This window comes from Colossoma macropomum, unplaced genomic scaffold (assembly GCF_904425465.1).
Source record: "Colossoma macropomum unplaced genomic scaffold, Colossoma_macropomum, whole genome shotgun sequence".
NCBI lineage: Eukaryota > Metazoa > Chordata > Actinopteri > Characiformes > Serrasalmidae > Colossoma > Colossoma macropomum.
Window position 1 is genome coordinate 31,999,776 of NW_023494810.1, and position 12,299 is coordinate 32,012,074.

The following is a 12,299-nucleotide window of genomic DNA, read 5'->3' on the forward strand; positions in this document are numbered from 1 at the left end:
TCTCAAGATTCGGGGTTAACTAAAAAGTCGACAACTCTTGTGCCATTAGATGAAGCAGAATGTGTCGTATGGAGATGTGCTGGTATGCTGTTGAACTGTTTCTTTTCTTTTTAGTCTTAAAAGAGGTGCCAGAGAGAGAGAGAGAGAGAAAGAGAGAAGAAGAAGAGAAAGAAAGAGAAAGTAAAGAAAGAAAGAAAAGAAAAGAAAGAAAAGAATAGGAAAAAAGAAAAGAAAGAAAGGCATCAAGCCAGGTTGAAGACTGAGCAGGTGACACACGGGGAGAGAATGCAGGAAGGCCGTGTGCGCCATTCGAGAGGTTACCTTCAAAACGATCTCAAACGTAAACATACTAGTGAAGACATAATCTGCATAGCCTAGGACCTGGAATAGACCAGATGGTTACAACATTACTGACCACACACGACACAGACAAGGCACAGACACGGACATCAGAATTTACCTTCAACACGATCTCTACAGTAAAGATAGCCGTGAAGGCATAGTCAAAGTAACCAAGTATCTGCAAAAAGCAATGTACATGTTTAACAAGGACTGACGGTATTAGGCATCTGATGGAGAAAACAGCATGGAAAATTTAGTGCAAAACAGTTATTAGAAAGAAGCAATAGAAGCAATATGTCTAATCATATTATATGCATGTTGCATGTTGATATATAATCATATAATAGGCATTGATCTTAATAACATCTTTATCAAATACACTGTATTTGAATTCATGCAAAGGTCCCATTAAATATACAGTAAAAAACAGAAGAAACTGAGCATGAAAGCATCGAAGTTGTTTATCAAAATGTTATTAAATTGTATGCATGCATAATCTGAGAATATATATGTTTTCCCACAGCAGACGATCATTAGACAACAGACGAGAAGGAGGCAGGCGCAGGTTGGAAATAAAATGATAATGAAAAACATTAGTTTTCAAATATTAGTTTTACAATATTCTCCTAAAATTTATTCTCAAAACTCAAAACCACTATCAGTGAGATACAGTGTAGCTACGTTATTAAAAAAGAAACAGCACATCTTTAACTCTTAGCACATCTGAATAATAGTTTCATTTGTATGTCCTCAAAATAAACTGTGTAAGACTTTGTGTTTGTGTGGACTTACGATGTTGCGGGTAGAGAAGTTTCTGATTGGATCCTCAGCAGCAAGGGAGGCGGAGCTCAGCATGATAAAGACGAGGATGAGGTTGGTGAAGATGTGATGGTTTATAAGCTTGTGGCACGCAACACGAATCCTAGAAACACACACAGACAACCACACATAACACAAACACACATTTAAACAAAACATTTTTTTCATTCTACTGTGAAGGTTCCATTTTGGAAACATAGTCTGAAATATAGTATATATACACGGTTCAGGCATAACATTATGACCATTATCCTTGTTTCTATGTTCATTGTCCATTTTATCAGCTCCACTTACTATATAGGTGCACTTTGTAGTTCTACAGTTACAGACTGTAGTCCATCTGTTTCTCTGATACTTTGTTAGCCCCCTTTTACCCTGTTCTTCAGTGGTCAGGACCCCCATGGACCCTCACAGAGCAGGTACTATTTGGGTGGTGGATCATTCTCAGCACTGCTGTAACACTGACGTGGTGGTGGTGTGTTAGTGTGTGTTGTGCTGGTCTGAGTGGATCAGACACAGCAGTGCTGCTGGAGTTTTTAAACACCTCAGTGTCACTGCTGGACTGAGAATCGTCCACCAACCAAAAATATCCAGCCAACAGCGTCCCGTGGGCAGCGCCCTGTGACCACTGATGAAGGACTAGAGGATGACCAACACAAACTGTGCAGCAGCAGATGAGCTATCGTCTCTGAGTTTACATCTACAAGGTGGACTGACAAGGTAGGAGTGTCTAATAGAGTGGACAGTGAGTGGACACAGTGTTTAAAAATTCTAGCAGCACTGCTCTGTGAGGGTCCATGGGGGTCCTGACCACTGAAGAACAGGGTAAAAGGGGGCTAACAAAGTATGCAGAGAAACAGATGGACTACAGTCTGTAACTGTAGAACTACAAAGTGCACCTATATAGTAAGTGGAGCTGATAAAATGGACAATGAGCGCAGAAACAAGGAGGTGGTTATAATGTTATGCCTGATCGGTGTATATAGAGTTTTTGTACTGTATTGGTGCAGCAGGAATTGGGTGCCAGAGTGTGTGGGCTTGTAAAAAGGCTTTTGGAATGTACGTATTAATAAAGTATATTACATATGAATAATATGTCCCTTTATTACACCTTTTTTCAGTTTTTGGCATATTTTGAAAATACCTGTTGGTCTTTACATTGTGTGTACATTTCATGATGAATGGACAAAAAAAACAGCCCAAAATGACTTGCATTAAAAGTAAAGTAGGTTTTTCCTTCTCCTGTAAAGTAAATCATTTTAGAGATACAAGGTTGTCCTCCGACAACAGTGATATATAAGCATACAAGCATTTAAAGTGAAACAGCTGATTAGGATCATATTGGAACCGTTTTGTTATTGGATAGTTATGGTTGTGGTGCTATGTGTTATGACTGATATATATGTCCATGTATTATTTCTGTACGGAACTGACTTTAATACAGTAAGGAGGATTCCTGAGACATCATGCTGGCACATACATAATTTGTCACTCTATGACTCCTCACTGCTGCAGCAGTGAAATTATAGAAGTCTATGGAAGCTCAGTTCCATGAGGAAGTGTATGTGTGTGTGAAACCTTCAAATAGGTGTTCCTGAGGAGAAACTGTGTGTTTTGTGACTGTGTGCACATGTGAACGTACTTTTGTGGATGCTGAATATTCAGACAGCTAATGAGAACGTGGTCTACGTCTGTTTGCGTGCCTTGAGAAACCTTTAAAATGGTATTCCTGAAGATAAAGAACACGCCGCCATAAATGATGGGTCTAAATGTGTATGTGTGTGTGATTCTTACGGATTAGTGTTGCTGAAGATGAAGAATGCGCTGCCCTCTGGGATGGGTATTATCTTCTCTTTCTTCACCAGCTCGGAGATGGCAGGACGAGGCCCTGATGGAACCTCCGGCTCATCCTCCTCATCTTCTGTTTTACAGAGAGAACATGCAGTGAGCAATAATGTGCATTTACATGAATATACACTGCACTTGCAGTTTATGAGGTATACCACAGCTGTACCTACACTCACTGGTCATTTGCTGCACCTAATACACTTGTATAAGCACCACACACACTACCACAACCACACCAGTGTCACCGCTGTACTGGGAATGGCCCACCACCCTAGTAACATCTTCACTGCAATAAATTATGAAACTTTAAGTAAGTTAATTGAACTTTCAAGTTTAGAGTTTAAAACCTGCATCATTTTTTACAGAGTGGTCAGTGTTAGTGCCATGGCAGTCCCTTTCCATTCATGGACGTGCAGCCGATAAAAAGTACAACAGATGTACAGACTACAGACTGTAACTCTAAACCTACAAGGTGCACCTATATGGTAGATGTTTCTGATATAATGGCCAATAACTGTACACACATACTCCACTCAGTTCTCTACCTGCATTGTCCTTCTCATCATCCTCTGGACCCTATGAGTGGGGGAAGAAAAGAAAAAGAAAGATTCAACAAACCAAACACCTCCACTAACCTCATACACACACACACACACACACTGCATTTAGGTTCCAATTAGAAAGACGTCAGCTTTTCTTCTCACCTTCTCATCTTCATCATTCTTGTCATCGCTTGAAAAAAAGAAACAAACAAAACAGGCTGAGCGCAGCTTTCTTTGTTATATTAGCAGCTTTCATAAAATATGAAACAAACTACAAACATACAGGTCACAAACTGTTGCATAAAACTTATCAGGCCAAATTCTATTAATATTAAAACATCATGGTTGGTATAGTGTAGTGAGTAACTCCTCTAGACTGGGGCTCCATCCCCATCTGGGCACCCTATACTATACCAATAGGAGCCTTTGGGCAAAACTCCTAACACTACCTTTGCCTACCTCTGTAAAATCATCAAATTTGTCTGCCTACTGCCAATTTAAATTCAGCGTTATGCTGTCTGTCTGCACAACCTGCTGCACGATATACACACAATATTATAATTCTGAACGAGGCCTGTCATTTTATTATTTTACACATGCATGTTGTGCTGCATTTACTCTTTCTTCTTGTCATCACTGTCCGTGTTGAGAGACTCAGCGTCTGCCAAGTTGTCCACAGCAATGGCCAAGAAGACATTCAGCAGGATGTCTAAGTTAGAAGATTTGTCAAGGAGAAACAATACAACACTGCTACAAAGTAGGCACAACAGTTACTACAATAGCGCTGTCACTATCGATCATATTTGTCACAAGGTATTCTAAAATATTCTGATTATTTTGATGATTCATTATGTAATCAGAATTTCTCTATTTGTAGCTCCCTTAAGTCTGAATCTGATACAATTTAATTATAGGAACTGAGTGAAGTGGAATATGACTGGTTTTATCTAGTATGGTTGTGCCGTAATACACAAAAATACTTGACAACTCAAAAGGCAAAGCTAGATTCTGGAAAAATGGAACTGGAGATGAAGATGGAAATATGCTTAGCCATCTCAGAGCTGCATGTTACGTGTTAGTTATATTTATTCAGGTCTCAATTAAAAAGACGACAGCTTTTCTTCATGCCTACACATTAATATGTGTACTGACTTGGGCATTTACCAATTCTCTAAGGAGTTACTCATCGCTTCATGACTTACCAGGCTAACCTTAACTAGTCCTGTTAAACAAATAAACAAACAAATTGACAGTTGTATAAATAGTGTAGGCAGTATAGAAACTGATGGACTGTAAACATGGAGGTTGGATGAGGATACAGTTTCCACAGATGAAGAGGATGATGAAATAAATGCACACGATCATTCCTGATGATGAAGGGCCGCCGTACGCCATGATGCCGTCATACATCACTGCGTTCCAGTCTTCGCCTGTCAGAATCTGAGGAGGAGACACAGTCACTCTGTGTACTATAGTATTTAAAAGAATTCACAGCTTTCAAGCTGTCATTCAATAATCATCATTCAGTGTCAAACCATCTATCGAACAACAGATAAATGTTAAACAGTGCTGTTAACTAAGAGAGAGGAGCTGGTTAGCGTTAGCTTCGCTAGCATGCTAACAGCTCTACTCACCACAGAACATTATTCGATTCTGACCGACTAAAGCACAGACCGTTTGGATGATTAAATAATTAATAATGATTGAAATCTGAGAGTGTGAAGTCGAGCAACCGCTGAAGGGTCAGAAAGGCAAAATCAAACCTGTATGGTGGTGTTTGGACCTGTGGCCTGACAGGCTACCTTAACGTTAGCTTAGCAAACCAGCTACAGACCCAAATAGTGCCGCAAACCACAGCACAGGCTTGATTCTGAAAACTGCTGCTCTGTTGACACAAATTGAGATGACAAAAATGTTTGAGAGAGCAAAAGAAGAGTGACCGCAACCTGTTCTGTGGTGTTTCCTAGAGAGCTAAGTTAGAAGGCCAAACACGCCACATCACGGCAAGGCTGTAGCTAACTTACGCTATAATGACACCCGTTTAAAGGACAGTGCAAAGTGCAGTGACTTGTGCTGGAGTGAAAGCTGAAATTGAACGTATTCTGTGGCGTGTGGAGAGAATGGTTTCATGTATATATATACATATATATATATATAAATGTTGTTGGTATATAAACGCACACAAGTCACTAGTCGAACTGAATAAGAACACAGGAAATGAGAAAATAAGAAAACTGAAAAAACATATGGGCCCTATAAACACGGCACATCATTACATTTCAGTATACGGCAAAGCATCTGCAATTGCAATATGTAGCTAAATGAGCACAATACCAGTATTTTGTCCCTGTTGTGCAGCCCACACAAACACGCACATACGCACCTGAAACACAGTTAGGAGGGCCTGGGGGAAGTTATCAAAGGTGCTCCTCTTTGGTCTGCGTCTCGTCGAAGTTGAACTTGCCACCAAACACCTGCATCCCGAGCAGACTGAAGATGATGATAAAGAGGAAGAGCAGGAGCAGCAGGGAGGCGATAGACTTCATGGAGTTCAACAGAGATGCCACCAAGTTACTAAGAGATGCCCAGTGTCTGCAGAGAACGACATCAGCTTATTCACCCTGTAGAATACAGTGGTCTATCCCTGGCACTCACTGCTAGGTATATGTGGGGCTCAGATTAACCTGTGAGGTTATTTCATTTGTAAATATCATGCAACTGAATGGACTAAATATACCGAATGTTTTAAAAAGAAATTATCTGCAGAACGAAAAAAAACTATTCCAGCTGTCAGTAAGGCTGAGAAATGTTACTCAGTTAATTACTGTTAGTCACAGCTAGACATGCCTATTTATTGCTCACTGCATAAAGTAGATGTGTCTCTCAATGTTACTCATCTCAAGACAGGTTAGGTTATTACTTAGATGAGCGAGTACTAAAGAAGTCATTCATAATGCCAGCAGATCTCCTAAAAATCTACTAATGAGACTGTTAATGGTTGCATGTGATCTCAGAAAGTTCCATCTGGGGCCTTACGAAATCTGATCACATGTGCACCTTTAAAATAACTTACACCGCATTAATCTGATCATTTCTGAACAGTTTAAAAATACAATATGTAATAATGTAACAAACACAAACACCGGTTCCAGCGCACATAAACGCCCTCTTACCGTGTCACTTTAAAGATCCTCAGGAGTCGTACGCAGCGGAACACAGAGATGCCTAGTGGAGACATGATTTCCAGTTCCACTAGGATCGTCTCCGTGATGCCGCCGCATACGACGAAACAGTCAAAGCGATTAAAAAGTGATACGAAGTAGGCTTGCAGACCAAGACTGTACATCTTCACCAGCATCTCGCACGTGAACAGCGCCAGCAGGACCTTATTGGCCACGTCTGCAGGCAAACACAGAGAGTCACAGAGAGAAAAATGCGATTTAGGATGATTATCAGGATCCAAAGTCACTGAGTCACTGTATTTGCTAAAATAGCTAATAATTTACATAACATAACACTTCAGCATGTATCAGTCTAATCTTTATCTGCCGCATCTGCAGCACACAGTGCCATTTCGCAGACAGTAGCTATGACATGCTTCCCAGTCTTCAAAAAAGAAATACGTTCACGCGAAACATAATTTAGCCTATAATAGAAGCCAATCAGCAGGTGCTGGATTAATACTGAAGCACTTGCCCAGCGGCCTCTATTAACCCTTCGCCGGCGAGACGAATATCATCCTATCTTTAAAGCGTCGCTGCTTGAGATATGCATTCTTTTCCCCTTGAAACTAGAAAAACAGAAATACAAGCGTTTATAGAAAACATGCATACCCTTTCCATGCACTTGGCATGATGCTTGTTAAATCGTTTTGTTCACAGATCAGTTTAAATCTACTTTCTTTATCATATCTGTGTTAAAATTTTCTTAACTTTTTTTGTCAATAAAAACTGCAAAAAAACCTAAGCTAATTTTTGTGCTACTGTGGTTTTATGAGCTAATTTACAAATATAGTGTGTATAAATATTTACTGAACGATGTTTTATTATGTTGTGCTGAATCTGCGGATGTACAGCACTTTACAGTTCTGTCCAAAAAACAAAATGAAAGTACAAAACACAAAAATATGCAATGGTGGAAGTGCGTCAATGCAGGTCTTACAGGGTTAAAAGTGTGTTTAGAGTCAGTACGTTTTCTGTTCCTTTCTAATTCTATAAGAATTGTGTGTGGTAATCGACCACATGCTACAGATACAGAGAGATCAGGTTAAAATGCTGTAGTACTCCTTTTACTACATTAGTGCAGGGCTGCTGCACAAAAATCAGTTTTTAATACATTTTTGTAGACCAAAAATGGTACTATTTCCACCACACAGGAGACTGAACTGAAATTGCATGTATTTGTGTACATTTTATTCAAAACCAATTGATTGAAAAAGCATAAATATATGCTTTGAGATTGCATGATCCTTGCAGGGTCCTCTCTGTGTTTTATCTTCTAGCCTTTCATCAGTGATGAGTTTCTGACTACAGGACCACACTCTGTCCTTTTTGGTCAGTCGACTGTTCTGAACTAATTTAACATATAGAATGACCTGTTCTTTAGGAATGATCTTAGAATTTAACTGCAGATACGATATTTTCAGACATTTTATGAAATCTTTCAGACATTTTTAAAATTTATAAGGACAAACGGGAACCTGTAGTTGTCCTTTTTTGGTGTATTTGTATGAGTCAGTCTGTCTAGCCCCAGTGTGGCGTGTGTATGAGTATATGACAGTGTGGACCATGCATGAGCTGAACTGGTTGAACTGTAGTGCAATGTGTGTGTGCTCTCACCCTGTACTTGTGTGAGCCAGAGAGGTTGATTGTAGTGCTCTGATGAGATGGTGAGAGTGTTGAGGAACACCAGAATGATCACCAGCCAATAGAACGGCACCGATTTCACAGCCAAGCGGCATTTCCTGCGGCAGAATCTGTTCCAGCGACGCCAGCGCCGACTGCCAGGGAACCCAAAATGATATCCAAAGTGAGGAAAGGATGTCAGAGAGGAGATCAAAATCAAAAGACAGTCATAACCGTAAGACACAACCGAATAACCAGTACTGCTCAAAAAGCTTCCAATATTCTATACATGCACACATCACCATACAACATACATCCAAAACTGAACTAGACTTTACATTGAAGAAGCTAAATGACATTAAAGCAAACAAAATGCTCCATGTATAGTACATAAATACAGACAGGAACAGCATGCAAATATGAATGTTGTATAAAGCATGACGACAACGTTAAGTATGTTTACTAACCTGAACTTTGATTTTGAGATTTTCTGGCTGAAAAGTAAACAAGTGACACATATTTTAGAACAAAACTTTCACTCTTTACGTTTCTGAGATAGTAGCTGTGCAACAGACAAAATGTGTTTATTGCCTGAGCATATGTACAGGAAATATGTGCACATAGTCTACATATATGTGCGTATAATTGTATGTGTATTTATATGTGTGTGTGTTTACCACAGTGGGCCACAGCACGTCGTTTTCTCATCCTCTCCTTTCTCATTCTCCGTGTTCACAGATTCAGTTTCACTCGCTGGAACACTCGCTGTAACATTACAGGCATATCAGATTTACACGAAAAAGAAACATATGCAGCCAAAATCAACATCTTCTCTTCAAATTCTTCACAAGGACAGCATTCTTAGAGGCTGGTTCTCTCAGTCACAGACTACAGCACTACTCAGACAGGATTAGTTTTACATGGGGAAGTTGGGTAATGTAATTATTACCACTGTTTCTGATTTTAGTCCCTTCCGAATCCGTCATTTTTATGGACCGCACGTTCCTGCATTAGTAAAGATTTTGGCAGCTTTTACCTCTTTACCTCTTTTACCTTTACTCTGCAAAATACACAGCAAAGTTTGATTTTATGCAGTTGTTTAAAATGTTTGCTGTAAAGTCTCAAGCTAATGACAAGGCTAATGACAGACTGTGTCTACTTAAGGCAGCTAGAGAGATGGCTAAGAGTAAAAAAATACAATTAAATGAAATTTTTCTACTTGTCAGCAGCCAAACGTATGAATTTTTTTGGTGTGAAGGCAAAATGTAAATCAAGTAGCCCCTCCTTTATCAATCTACACTGAGATTTCTCATCCTGTGTGAATCGATCATAAACATTACAGATGTCCTGTGGTAAAATTACATCACCCTACCACTACAGGTAAGACTAATCCTGTCCGAATAGTACTTAGAACTGATCTAGTGGTCGACAAATGTCCTCCTGGAGCTCTACCTTCTAGCAGACTGGGTCCCACCACAGATCTGAACAAATTCAGTAATTTTATTGTTTAAATAAAACTCTCCTATACACACTATATGTCCAAAAGTACCTGCCCATCAAGTATTTCTTCCTAAATCAAGGGTACCAATAATGAGTTTAGCCTCTTTGGATCCCCAAGATACTGGATGGAGTTCCATCACTCCAGAGGACACAGCTTTACACCCCTCTAGCTCATGCTTGGCGTAGTGACCTTAGGCATCACGGTATCGCATTCTATTGGTTAATGCTTTTGTATGGAGATTATACAAGCTGTGTGAGTGCAACTGAATGTCTGAGTCAGAAATGGCTTATCAGAAAAGACGAATCATTTTTATCTCAAAATCGCAATTTGAAAGAGTACAATTTTCAAATCGCAAGAGCTGCAATTTTAATTACAGTCTATAGTAAAAACACTGTGGTCTTAATAAGTTTTAAGTGGAGAAATTTAACCTAAATAACATAAAACTTGCAAACTGCCTGCAGATGTGTTAGGCAACCAAACATCCATCTGCTATAAACAGTAGTACCAGAACTATCTGGCACACTACATCAAGTGTTAAAGCCTTAAGCCAGAAAAAGTGGACATTCTCTGCCAAAAACCAGGCATACATACACACACATATATATATATATATATATATATATTCTTTGGATTTATTAAAAAAATCCGAATTTAAATTGCAGTTTCAATACTATTTAAAAAAATCACAATGAGATATTTTCCCCAAATTGTTTAGCCCTACTTTAAAGCAGCTGAACATAATACTAATTAATTCAGTGATACTTATGAACACAGACACTCTCAGAAATAAAGGTATTAAACTGTCACTGGGGCAGTGCCCCACTTGTCACTGGGGTGGGACCCTCAAGGGTACATCTCAGTAGTGGTACATCTCAGTCAGGGAACATAACTGTACCATAATCCACTGAAATGATATGTTCTAAGCTATTCTGACTCCACACACCCCGTCTCGTCTCCAGGCTTTTATTTTACTGTTCTGTTTTAAAACATTCGGTTATGAAATGGTACAAATACGAACTTTTCACCTGGAAAAACTAATTTGAGGTTCACAATCGGACCTTCAAAACCACTGTTGTTCCTTTGTTTGTACCTTGATAAACAAAAATGTACCTGCACAGAACCTTTATTTCTAACAGTGTACAGTACCTCCTGGGGTGTAAAAATCAATACATCAATAGAATTCATGTCCAAAAAGTTTAAAATTTGAAAAATTCACGCTGCTTTTGATTTTTTTGGGTAATATTTCTCAGCAAAGCACTGATCAGACAACGCCAACAGTCAATTTCAGTGTGTAAAAAAAGGCCACTGTGTGTGAAATCTTATAGTTATGAAGATGCTCTGAACATGGATGTTTTGACTTAAACACACCTTCATTACAGATGACCTGTTCAGATATCTGTTCCATTATACCTTATTCAGACTTACAGTAATGCTAAAATATGAATTGACTCGTATATTATAAATGTAAAAGCTCAAGATTTGGGCCTTTAAATGCCTTATTTTAATACAATTAACCTTCATTTACCAAGTCTAATGTCCTTTCCTCTAATTATAACTGTAACTGAGTTTTTCTCCCCTATCCCTTCTCTTTCCTTTTATTTATAATTCATTCTTTCTTCTTCCTTTTTTCCCACTGGTGATATTTCCTTTGTAAATTTCACATACAGCTTACTGTCAATCCAGCAACACACACAACAAAAAAGGTTTGTGAACCATTAAGTATGAAAACAGAAAATCAGTGAGCTGAATTTATCCGTTAACTCTTGAGTGGTTTTACTGCTGCAGGCTGCTACGCCTCTTTGTAAAAACAGCCCAGCGTGGCAGCCGTAGGCACTCATGGCTCTCAGCCATAAGCCAGCCTGTCTGCAGAGATGGAGTGTGAGGTTGCTATAGTAATTTGGAATATCAGAAGGTCAACACAGGTTAATAGGAGCATAATGGTCATAATATACTGTTTAGTACAGCGGGGTGGGAGAGAGACCATTAACATGAATTAGAGTGCTCTTTCAGACTCTCTCTCACTTTCATCATCTCTGTTTTTCTCCCTCTGTTTCTCTCTCTCTCTTTCCCTCTCTCTCTCTCTCTGAGATGTGGATAGGTGCTGACACATCAGTGGAGGATAAGCAGTGTGTGTATGTGTGATCAAACTCTTTGTGATGGCTCTGGGAAGTGCTGAGCTGAGAGACGCTGATCGCGGTTTAGCCCCATTCTCTCCATTTTAAACTCACACACTGTTCATAAAAAAAGTTGGCCTAAATAAAGTTGGCTGAGGTTCTATCGAGAAACGTCTATCTGAGTCCCAGTTTGAGCAGACTGGTGTGATTACTGTGTGGTATGAATGTATGAAACTGTATAGGTCATAAGTACAGAATTGTGTATACTGGTCTCTGTGTATTATCAACA

The 12,299-nt window shown here is 39.2% G+C and overlaps 1 protein-coding gene across 1 annotated transcript in view; it reads right to left on the bottom strand.

The window, feature by feature from the left end:
- LOC118799526 (voltage-dependent L-type calcium channel subunit alpha-1D-like) overlaps positions 1-12,299 on the bottom strand; it is a 77,452-nt gene that overhangs the window by 47,898 nt on the left and 17,255 nt on the right. Inside the window, 14 exon segments of the mRNA XM_036559465.1 lie at positions 322-381; positions 461-520; positions 1,135-1,264; positions 2,956-3,082; positions 3,555-3,585; positions 3,714-3,741; positions 4,170-4,260; positions 4,871-4,991; positions 5,935-5,985; positions 5,987-6,143; positions 6,725-6,950; positions 8,390-8,550; positions 8,863-8,889; positions 9,073-9,160. Of these exon segments, the coding sequence (XP_036415358.1) occupies positions 322-381; positions 461-520; positions 1,135-1,264; positions 2,956-3,082; positions 3,555-3,585; positions 3,714-3,741; positions 4,170-4,260; positions 4,871-4,991; positions 5,935-5,985; positions 5,987-6,143; positions 6,725-6,950; positions 8,390-8,550; positions 8,863-8,889; positions 9,073-9,160 (1,358 nt within the window).